The sequence below is a fragment of the Psittacula echo genome (genome assembly GCF_963264785.1).
Source record: "Psittacula echo genome assembly, chromosome: 1".
NCBI lineage: Eukaryota > Metazoa > Chordata > Aves > Psittaciformes > Psittacidae > Psittacula > Psittacula echo.
The window spans coordinates 87,173,259-87,185,481 of NC_137735.1; the positions used below are offsets into that span (position 1 = coordinate 87,173,259).

General features: G+C 39.3%; 1 protein-coding gene across 24 annotated transcripts in view; it reads right to left on the reverse strand.

Annotated features, from left to right (window-relative positions):
- TNRC6B (trinucleotide repeat containing adaptor 6B) overlaps positions 1 to 12,223 on the reverse strand; it is a 149,636-nt gene that overhangs the window by 84,121 nt on the left and 53,292 nt on the right. Inside the window, exon 1 of one of the 24 annotated variants that reach the window (XM_080639167.1) lies at positions 7,236 to 7,718. The exons of 22 other annotated variants lie outside the window; for them this stretch is intronic. In XM_080639167.1, coding sequence (XP_080495293.1) covers positions 7,236 to 7,240 — 5 coding nt within the window. In that variant the 5' untranslated portion in view covers positions 7,241 to 7,718. Of the gene's footprint in view, positions 1 to 7,228; positions 7,719 to 12,223 lie in introns of those variants that run through there. One more of the 24 variants, XM_080639171.1, reaches the window with a different exon arrangement.

Consider the following 12,223-nt stretch of genomic DNA (forward strand, 5'->3'; position numbering starts at 1 on the left):
AGGAAGACTAAACTGGTTCAAACTGCTGAAAAATTACCTGCATGTAAGATTTTGGATTCTCACATCCCAGGTCATTTACTAAAACTTTCCACTGTAATTTGGTGGCTTTCAAAACATACTTGCTGATTAAACCCATAAAAGTGACAGAAATACCACCAGGAAGAAGCACATCCAAACAACTTATTAGGAAGATTAAATCTTTACCCAGATGAGATTTTTAGTTTCCTGTATCAGACTACCATCAGATGAAGCAGTCACAAATACTACAGCATGGCCAGTATATTGGTTAGCAAGCATTCCTGCCAGGGTAATCTGCCCTGAACAGGATTACAAAATAAAACAAAAATAACCCTACCGCCTTGTTCACTTTCTGTCAGCATTTTTTGGTCTGTTTGACATGTATTAAACAGATAATCTGAACATTACCTGCAAAGGAATGGAGAATCTGACTGTAACACAGGGCTACTGAATCTAAAATTCCCACTAATATCGTTATAACTGACTTCTGTAGCACAGCTGGAGCCTTCTTTTACACTAGGTTCAAAAAAGCTTTTGGGGTTTTACTTCAGGTTAACCAAGTATTTTTACAGGCAATTTGGACCTCCTCAACATTTAGATCCCAAACAGAGTGCATGAACCTGTAATGACATCCACAAAGAAAAAAGAGAGCTGGATACAGTATGACATACATATAACCTAAATAGAATATCCTCTATTTCTATGAAGTGTATTTTTTAACTATTTTTAATATATATGTAAATATATATACATTTAGCATTTACCATAGAAGCTCCCTTGAATAAAATTGTGGGGATAATAACACTAGCAGTACCCAAGTAAAGTTAACAGGATAGGGAAGGTTTTATTTATATAAAGGTTTATACAGCCTTCCCTAGAATATAGAAAAATACATTTTTAAAAATTCACATGAGGATCAAGCTATATAATTCCTATTTTCTGTTTTGCAGAAGAATAAGCTAGAAAAGGATGTTAGGTAAGCTTTGGTTCCTTCTGCCGTCCCCTGCATAGAGAAGGTACCCATTTTCATTTTTATTGTCCTCAAACTCTCTCCATTCAGAGACAATAGAGCCCGCCCCCAAAAAATCCAGCAGAGTTACAGGATTAGAACTTCCAAAGTATTAAAATACCCAAATTCACTTGCATGTTGTGAACAAATCATTCTCTCTATGAATTGTTCAGCAAAAGGCTGAGCATAAACATGCTGTACATTTAACTGGCAAAGTGACATATCAGAATATATCAGTCTCACTTTAGTTGATGAAGCTCTCAGTAGAAGTCACCCTCTTGCCAAAGAAAGCTGTTTCGTAGACAAGTCTATCTAAAGTATCAACACAGAATTAGAAGCATGTGTTTTAAATCAGACCCTGAATCCAGCGTGATTGCTTAACTGAAATTATATACAATTAAAAATATAAATGCTAATACAGAAGCTGCAACAAAAATGCAAACGCTGCTACATTAGGATTTAAATATTAAGTGGCAATGTCTTCTACTACAAACAGTAAAATTTAAACCAAGGGAAAAGGTGGAAGAAACATGGAAGACTTATTTTAAAGGTTTAAGTGACACAGGACACTCTGTGCTGGAGAACTGGATTGCTCTGGCATAACCAAGTTCATAAGTGTAGACTGAACCACAATGACAACACATCCCTGTATATTCGCCACAGAGCACATGTAAAATGGGACAACTGCACTCAACTCTAATTAATGGTTAAGTGGCATTAACAGAATATGTATTTAACCTTTACTATTTTCATATAGGTCAACTAGCCTCAAAAAGCTTAAAATCTACACAGACTATGGTGTAGACATGCTTTAAAAAAAAGTGAATTCCAGCAGTCTTAATGCAGCCAAAATTTTGCATGTTCTCACCTACATGAAGGCTGTGCTCAACAGCCACTACAAAATTACAGATGGACAGTACTTTATGATTGTGCCATTTAACAAATTCTGTACTTAAAAGTAGGAAAAAATTACTGAGAATACTAGAAGTAATCATTTTCTTTATATTTTTCCAAAAAATACTTCTCTGATTCAAAAATTAAGACAATGTTCTACTCAAGTTTAAGTCAGTTCTTGGGTTCAGCTGTCATACCTGTATCTGTATTTAAGGAAGCCCTAACTCTGCTTGTACTAATACCACTGGGAAATTGAGCACCCCCCCTTATTTCATAGTTTAAACATGCATGGTGGGGTTTTGAGCATTCTTAAGGAATTAGAAGAGTTGCCTCCTTCATTTAAAAATATTTGTGCCTTTCTGCTTTTTAGCTGCTGAAGAAACTATCCCGTTCAAAGCAACTCAATTATGACGGTGCTCAGTGTCAAAATAATGCTCTTCTGACACTAATTAAACAACTGCTTATTACTTTGCTGATAACTGTATGTACCTATAAAAATGCAAAAAAAAAAGCTTAAGTGTTGTGGTTTTTGGCTTTTGCCTTTTTTTTTTTTCCTAGACTACCTATTATGTTTCATTGCTTTTATTTGAGCTACCTCAAAATTTGTTGACCTCCCCCCTACTGTTCAAAATGCTCTGAAGTTAAGGCCTAGTAAGTACCATCCTAACAAGAGAAGCACTCCCCTGCTGGCATGAAATGAAACACAATTGCATCTTGATGCTTTGTTTTAATTTTGTTTTAGTGATTTTCAAAGCCACATTTCACTTCTAGAAGGCTGAATTTAACATAAATTTGTATTAATACACAAGTTTTGTACTTTTAAGCATTTTTCTTCCTATTGATACCTAAGTACTATTAGGTTTTCTCTGCCTGACATATACAAGCATCCATTTTATTAAAGTTCAGATACAAACTGCACCACTGAAAGGAACAGTACTCAGCGTTCATGCTTATTATCCGTGGTTTTTAACAAGACTCCCCTCATCAGCTTCTCTCCAGGTATATTAGCACACAGTTTTCCATGTTGTTTAACCTTTGGTTTGATTTGTTCTGTCTTTAAAGATCATTTTGTGTTTTATTAATGTATCTTCTCTTAGGTACTTTAGGAAAAAAAAAAACCCGGGGTTTGTATCTTGGTTTATGCTTTCCCACATTACTGAACAGTTTAATTCAAAGTAGTCCTGGAACTAAAATACTCTGAAAAAGTATCAAGGTTTGTCTTTCAATTTGCCTGTGCTATAATACCCAAATATCACATCAACCAGTTATTAAGATACGATTTTTCAGAAATGATTACAGATACGTAGTTCTAGCAGCACCAGATCATTTTAAACCCTGAACTATAATGCCAACATACTCTACACAGGCCAGAAAATAACTTTTGAAATTACAACATCCATAGAGCCTCAAGAGCTCCTGTCAGAAGTGTGTTGATGGCATCATGCACAAAAATTATCAGGGTTTGTATATATTCATGCTGCTCCCAAAATATATCCTTTGCCTCCACAAGAAAGAAAAATTTGTGTCTTACAAAGGAAAAAAAGAATTTAAGCAACGAAAAGTGCTAAGCGTACAGCTCTGGAGCTGGAATTCACCATGATTACAGAAAGGCACCATTTCTTATGTGCCCTTCAAAACAATTATGGGATGATTACTAAAACAAAATTGAAATATTTTCAGTATATAGAATTTTTATCTCCACAGTGGCTACACAATGCTGAAATGACCAAAAAGTACTATCCCAACACCCAACTTTACATATCTTGTTTGACCAATATTTGAAATATAGTACACGTAATTATACCAACTAAATGCCAGTGTTACATTAGCAACTGAAGCTGCAGTTTCTTGAAATGAAAACTGAACTTGTCTTGCTTTGAGAAGCAATAAATCTTTGCATTCACCTAAACAGAATTTTACATCTGTTTATCAAATTAATTAGGCAGCAATAAATATAGCTAAATATTTAAAGTTTAGCCACTTTAAACGTAACCAGCTTCCTCAGCAAGATACTTCTAAGTGAAAAGACATCTGACTTTTGCTCTGACAGTATAAAGACCACCCTCTACAAGACTTTCAGGAAGGTTACAAAACTAGCATCCAGACACCAAGACCTCATCTCCATGGCAGAGATAAATATCTACAGATAAAAACTGTCTTCCAGCAATATGCTAACTCTACAGATTTTTCTTCATTTATAGATTTGGATGCTTTCTCCTCTACTCAGCCATCTATTAATAAAGTACGAGACAAAAGCCTCAAAAGGTTAAGTTTAGCTGAAACCAGCCAGCAAAGACCGTACGATCTTATGAAGTTACTTTTTTTTCCTTCTCAGCAGGGGAGAAAGAGGATAAAAAAGAGCTGCTGAAAGTAAGCATACTGATTTTTTAGCCACTGTTTTTCCCTCATTTTTTTCCCATTAGAACTGCAGACTCTTGTATATTGAAGCTTAATAGTAATGTAAATTATTTCTCAAGAATCTCTTAGATGAAGTGCAAAAAACTCCAGGGCTCTGCTGACTACAGACTTCACTGTAATTTTCAGCCTACTGAAACAGTCTGCTTTGGAAAGGGACTGATTCCTGTAGACACCAATGGCAGTTGACATAGAAATGCAAACAGAAGAATTAAATAGAGCTTCCAAACCTGGTTTCACTGCTGTAAACTGAACATTGAAGAAACCCAGCCCAACACTTCTGCAAACTTCAAACTGATATACAAGTTGTAACTCCAAGTAAAGAGACTCAAAGTGATTTTCAATGAGTATTTTGTTCTCTTTGTACTGCAAGAACATACTGAATGCAAACAGTAAGTATTGAGAATTGCCCAGACTCACACTTTTAAAATCCCATGATTTCATAGGCTACGGAGTCCTCAACACACCCTGAACTAAGAGCTGATGGGTCAAAGACATACTAAGAATGCTTTTAATGGGTCCTTCCTACTCATTTCATACTGTCTCAAAACTACTTCTGTTTGACAGACTCCATACTGGAATAATTTCTATTATTCTCAATAGTTGATTTTTCTCTGATCCATGACAGCTTCTGTAGCTATGAGCAGCTGCAGTTTTTAGAAAATATCCTGTATTTCACCTTCCTAACAGTTGAGCTATACTAACACAATTTGGAAGCATGCAATAGACAGCAATGCATGAAGGCAAAAAACATGCAGAAAGGCAAGTACTTTTCTCAAGTGCAGATTCTGGAATGCTACGTCCTATGACACTGCCAACTCAGGCCAAAATGTAGGTTTTCATTACTTCCTCAATTCAGCCATCCTATGCTACAGCAATTATCACACGAACTACGAAACTGATGCTTAGGTCCAGTAAGCACCAAATCTGAGAATACTTCTACTTCATACAGCATTCGGAAACAATTCTAATGTCTAATTAAATTTGTTAATCAACAGGTATATACAACATATTCTGGATACATCAGGATCCCCACTAAGCCCAAGGCAGCTTTGAGTAACAAAAGCCATTAGGCTGCATCAGGTCAGAACCACAGAACGTTTTCATAATATCCCCTCACAAAGATACACGCCAATAGTACAAGGGTGGAATCTAATAAGTTTGTTAACACTAAACAGGGAGAATATACGACTTCATACAAGAACTGGGTTATCTATTACTACTAAACTCTGAACACCAAAATTACCAGTATAACACTGTATCAAATTTGCATGGAGTTCGGTTTTTCATTAGCTCATTCTACTTTAAATTAACACCCTTAATTTCCAAGGGAAACTTAATATACTGCAGAATTATTTCAAATGTTTGCTAGCCAGTAGAGAAAAAAAAGCCCTGATGTATAACTACTACAAGACTATAATGAGGACAGCCAGCTATATTTCAGTAAATACATTCAAAAGTCTCCTCCCTTTGAATTTAAGTGTACATATAAAAGGCCACAAAGAAATATAAAATACGACCCATCTTGTAGGTTTACAAAGTTGACCTGCTAGCCATACACAATCAATTCACACATACACTGCACTGTGGAAGTGCATTCACATGACTATTTGATTATCTGCTGCTTAAATATCCATCTACAGAAAAATATCACAGTCCAAGGCCGATCAGGAAGGGGTGAAGAGCAACACAGACCACACGGAGAATTTCTTCCTTTTTTTCTTTTTTCTTTTTTTTTATTTAACCTCACAGAATGGAGCATTACATCACACTCTTACAATGCAGGAGGAGGGGCCTGTTCTCAGAAAGCAAGCTTCAGCTATTTCCCTTTAATTTTCTGCTTGGTTTGGGAGACAGATGCAAAAATAACTTGTATTTAAATTTTTAGTAACATAGAAGAAGAGGGGGGGAACGCGAGAAAACACAAGCTTTTTTGCTTACATTTACTAACATGCAGGTGAATACTTGTTTTCTTAAAAATGCATAGCAAAAGTCTACCAAACATGAGGCGCACCCTGCGCTTGCAAGGGTGCATTCCTAAATACCTGCCCCACATTCTACCAGCCGGTAGACCCATTGAGCTGAGGAGGGTACCTTACTTCTGGGCGGCTGGACACGGCGATACCATTTTAAAGCCGGCACCGCCTAACTCGCTTTACCCCCTCGGTGCCGTGTTTATGGGGCAGGGCCATTTGGTCCCAACGACGGCAGACAGCGGGGGTGGGGGGGGAGGTCTGGCCGCTTTGGGGAGCGGGTTAAGGCGGCGGGGGGGGCATCCCGAGCCCGCGCGGGAGCCCAGCCCGGCCGCGCTCCGGCGGCGCAGGAATCCTCCACCCCCCGCTCCCACCCAAACCCGGCACTGTAGGTGTTTGGGTGCGTGGTTTTAGCGTTCCCCCCGTCCCGTTTCTCCCCGGGAAAGATGGCCCGGTGAGAACGTTTCCCCGTCGGTCCCCCATCGGACCCGTCAGCAGAAAGAATGCAAAACCCGGTTTTATATATATGCAAATTTTTGCAGCAGATTTAAGAGCTTCGGGTGCTGTGGGGAAGAAATCACTTTTTCAGAAGCCTCCATTTAAATAAAACAAGATTTTCAGTACTATCTTGTACTTCACCAGCTTGGAAAACACAAACCACCTTCTGTAATTTGCCTAAGTGTTTTAAATTACAAATCCCTTCCAAATCCACAGTATGCTCCTACAGACACCTCCATCTAAAAAGCCTTAAAAATACACGAAAAGTGCTTCACACATAAAACCATACAACGTCTGAAGCAAGTATCTGTGCTACAAAAAAACACCTCTGCAAAACCAGGGATGAAAACGCTTAGCTCAGGCTCTTAAAGATCTACAGACACGTAAAACCGAGAAAAAGAGGAATAAAATATAAACGTACCACTAACCTCATAAAGTGCAGCAGTGCTTAAATCCAGCGAGTTGAGGCATACAAGGTAGAAATGGAAATGAAAAAAAAAAAAAAAAAAACAAAACAAAAAAAATCCGAAAATGGTTTTGTGTTTGGTTGTTGTTGGTTTTTTTTTTATTTCTTTTTGTTGGGTTTTTTATTATTATTATTATTATTTCAAACGTTCAGAAACCAGCAGAGACTCTGTCGGCCATTTTGGCTTGAACTCCCTCGCTCTGCTCTGCTATCCTCTCCTCTCTCTCTCCCTCGCTCGTTCCCTCCCGCTCGCTCCCTCTTGCTCTCTCTAAAGGAAGCAGCTTTTTTTGTGACCTTCAAATACAGGCGGGTCATGTGACTCCAGGCGGGCTGTCGATCAAGCCGGCGGGGCCGTCCCATTCCCGCCTTAAAGGGACAGCGCCAGCACAGGGGGAGGACGGCCAACTCCCCGCCAACCTAACGCGCTCGCCGCCCGCTTGATTCCTCACCGTTCACCATGCGAAGGGCCGCAAGCAGAAAAGGTAAAATATGTGAGCTGTGAGAACACTGAAAGAGAGGAACTCGGCTGGAGTCCTTGCTCTTTAAAACTGATTAAAAAAAAAGGCGGCCAATTATGCTGATTCTAAATTAAGGTGGCAGAACCGATCAACGGTGAATGATGAAATGTCTAAGTCCCACTAGACACACTCTTCTGTGGTGCACCGGGGACACAAGACCCCTAGCACTTACCTCCAGAGAAAACCACGTTTTCAGTACCACCCCATCCTGATTCAAGGACAAGACGAGACTAATCTTCAGCCCACCATGAACCCAGGCGGTCACAGGCTGTCTACAGCACACTCACACATAAACCCAAACCCTAGGTTAAGAGGCATGAACACCTGTAGGACAGCAGAGCCAACTCACTCTCCCCTATTGCCTTGAGTCTTAGGCTGAAACTCCATCATTAGGCAGACACCCAATAGTCTCTTCCCACTATTTCCATAGACAAATGCTCAGTCGGAAGTGAATATCCCAGTATGTTTCAACATAAAACAGTAAGTCTGCAGGGTGTTTCCAGACATTACCTTGAATGTGCAGAAACAGTAAAAATACAGTTCAGAAACAGTATATGATAATGCAAGTATTGCTTTGCTGTGAGGAGGCTTGCTCCTGAATCTGCCCGACACGGGGAATAAACACTTGAACTGAGAGGGTACTGGAATCCAGCGAGGTGGCAGACAGCAGCTTGGGAAGCTCACGGGAGCACCTTCAGGACTGAACCCTGGAAATACGCGCATTTTTAATTCTGTACAGTTTTGCACTGTAACTATGTAGAAGGTAAAAAAGACCATGCTAGCGGTGAAAAAACACCACAGAATGAAGCTTAACTCAAAAAGTCACGGGAGGGCACGCCATAGGAATGATTTTGGAGAGGGGCAGAAACTGCACATCTTATGAATGAGAATAAAAATCATTAGCGTATGTTGTCATACCACATAAGTCATTGGCTAAACATGTTTCAAAAAGATCACCAAGAGGCTATGAATGGCTAATAGGTCTCAGGTTTTGACATGCTTTGCTCCTACTGCCCTCCCTCACAGTAAGGCACAGAAACTGCCGAATGCAGATTTCCCTAGTGAGTGGATTTCTTTAGCAAGGCTACAGCCTGCAGTGCAACACCCCTACATCTACCTCTGCAGGCTCATGAAACCCCAGAAATAGCTAACGTGTGTAACAGGTACCTAATGAAATAAAAGCAGTTGATGCTAGCTATTGAAGTTGCGCTGTCTAAACCAGAGCAGAGAATCACCCAGGTTGGCTGGATTTAACAGCTTGTGGTGCTTTGTGGCAGGGCTAATCCAAACACGGCAATTTACGAAATGTGGTGAAATCTCAGGAAACGTGTTCTTATTTGTGGCAAGACCCGAAGGGAACACCACAATTGCTCTGAATATCTAAAGACAAAACCGACTGCTAGGCAACTGATATACACAGTTTCATAGAAGCAAATATATAGCCACATTTATGAAACAGCTATTCCCCTTAACATTACAGCAAGTATTGCAGCTGCATGTTCTGTACATGTTCACACTGAAGTATGACAGTATGCACTAAGCTGCAGATAATTTTAGTTCCTCTCAAAAGCCAAATTGTTTTACTCAGACTTACAAGTCCTCTTAACTTCAGCGAGGCTTGCCAGTTCTCCACGCTGAAAGTCCTGGAAGTTTTTACCTCAAGAAGTTGATAATACTGTGATGACTTCAAGCAACCAGCACTCACCTGAGTTGCTGTGTTATGTTACTTCACTGCTATAAAATTTCACCATGTCAATGTTCTATGGACAAAGCTTTTTTAATCAAAAAACCTTTTTTCAAACAAAAAAATCAGTAAACCAAAAATATTTAGAGAAGCCAGTATGGGCAATTCTTAAATAACTGTAACATGGATAAAACATGTCAGGTTATTTAGCATTCTGTTAAAAACAGACAGAGTGTGAGCCTAGGTTTTACCTTGACCAGTTTGTCTTCCATAAGAAGCAATGGACTCCACTTGGCAAGGTGAAAATTACCCATGTTTTGTTTCCTTTAAGATGCTATTTGAAAACTGCTTCAAGCTCTTTATTTTGCTACAAAAATAAACGGAATGAATGCTTTAAGTTTTTCAACTAAGCTAACGGCTGAAACATACTTCATTCTTTATCTGTTCCTGATGGCATACTTGTTAAGATGGCTGTTCTGGGGTTTTGTCTTATTTTTTTCCTGTGGTGTGTGTGTTTTGTTGGGTTTTTGTTGTTGTTGTTGTTGTTTTTGTGTGTGTGTGGGTTTTTTTGTTTTGGGGTTTTTTAATTTATTTATTTTTTATTGTTGTTTGGTTTGGGGATTTTGGGGTGTTTGTTTCTTTAAAATGCAGCATTTCCCCAAGCAAAACTGTGGAAGAAGCAGAACAGTAGTTCAGAAACCATTCAATGGAGTAGACTATAAAAATACACAGCATACACAAGATCTGCACGTCCCTTTTCAGAGGGCAATTGCACTTTAAAACCTAACCATTAAGCTTTCTGATTCTAGCAGCACTGTTACAAGCTAGTATTAATAGGTTATATCCTTGTTATGCGCTACTAACTTATCTGATTACAAACACTTCATTTCTAAGCACCTTCCATCTGAGGATCATAAAGCACTTTAAAAACTTTAATGAAGCTTCACAGTGCTCCTATGAGGACAGTATCCAGTATGAGCAGACATATACATGCACACAGATGCACATTAAGAGAGATGCTTACAGTCATGGATTCTCTACACTCATATCTCAACTGAGACGGGGGGGGGGTATTTCACATTAAGCTGTGTTGTGGTTCTAGTAACAGCTCATCCTTTCTGATCAGCTTTTGGTAAAAATCAATAAATTAGGCTTCAATGTTATTGACATTGGCATCCTTCAGTGTCCACTCAACAAACCAAGGTATCAACTTTGCCCTCCAGTTGTCAACTCGAAAAGGAGACCTGGCCTATCTGACCTGGTTTCACTCAATTTTAAAAGGATCTGAGACCATTCAGTCCTTATGCAAAACTCCCTGTCTTATGAATATTTTGTTTGGGCTCAAAGTCCTACAGTTGGATTCCATATCTTACTTCTTTTGAAGGCTGCGCTCTCACCATCCTCCAACACTGGACTCCACCAAATGAGCTTTTCTACATTGCCCTTACACATGTGGCAGTAAATTTAGGACTCATTTTTTCCCCCTAGAAAGTCCTTCATAGCTGCTACTATGAAAGTGAAAAAGCCTATTCAGCTCCTCCCGACACAATTCTTCAGCAGAAACCTCAAACAAGTTTCTCATAGCAAGAATGCCTTCTCACCAACTGTCCTTTCTGCTGCTGGTGAAGAATTTACTTCCTGAAGTGTAAGAGGCAAAAAGGCAGATTTTCTTCACCAAAGTGAACTGAAGCCTACATGCCCTCTCTACCCTATTGCAGCTCATCAGTTATATTTCCCTAGACCTCCCTCCCCCAACCCCAGAAAGGGGGTGCAGTAACAGATGCAAGATAACTGCTGCTGGCAAATTCTTCCCCAGCTCCCCAGCCAGTCACCAGTGGACAAACTGTCCTGGATTACAATCCTAGCAAGCACACCTCTTCAAGTTAACAGGGATCAGAAAGGCTCCTTTGTCTCTCCTGAGAGGAAGTTAAATGCTTAACTTTCAGGGTAGGGACGTATTGTGAGGACTAGGTTACACAGCTAAACAATTTCTAATAATAAAAAGCAAGCAGACAACCCCTTAAATTATGGAACAGAATTAAGAGCCTTAACTATTCCTTGCATGCTCTTACAACTTCCATATGGTGTATTTCAAGAGAAAACTTCCAAAATTAAGGTTAAAAACAGGAGTTGAAAGCATCGTGCTGCTTAGATGTGGTAACAACTAGGAACTTGACACAGGCATGTCCATAATGGATAAGGGACAGTTCGGATCACTTTTACATTATTTTCTCTAAACAGACATAGATGCTGAATGCCCAACACTTCTGAGAAGACCATAACTAGTCTTCACAGCCATTGCACATAAGCCATCGTGCAAGAGAGATGTCCTCTCCTTCTGCAGGACTGCAAAACTTTATAATGTTCAATAACTATAGTAACCAAAAGTATAATGTACATTCTTTTTTTCAGAGAAAAATACCATGACAGAAAGGATCCAATAAAGGAAAAGCTTACTCAGTTTCTGAAAAGTTTACTACAGCTTCTGTATCCCTTACACAAGGCACCTATCAACATATTCTTAGGAATGGAGTATACCATCACTGTTATTTAAAACTTATATTGCAACACTGCTTTGGAGCCATACTAAAGCTCAGGTCTCGTTCATATCTTCCCAGGGACAAAAGAAAGAATACAAGGCCTAAAAACTTCACAGCATATAAAGTTTAATAACTATACATGACTTCAAGGCCAAGCCAAAGTTCTGACCCTATACCTTAATGAAGTGCTCAAGAAAGATAACAAGTC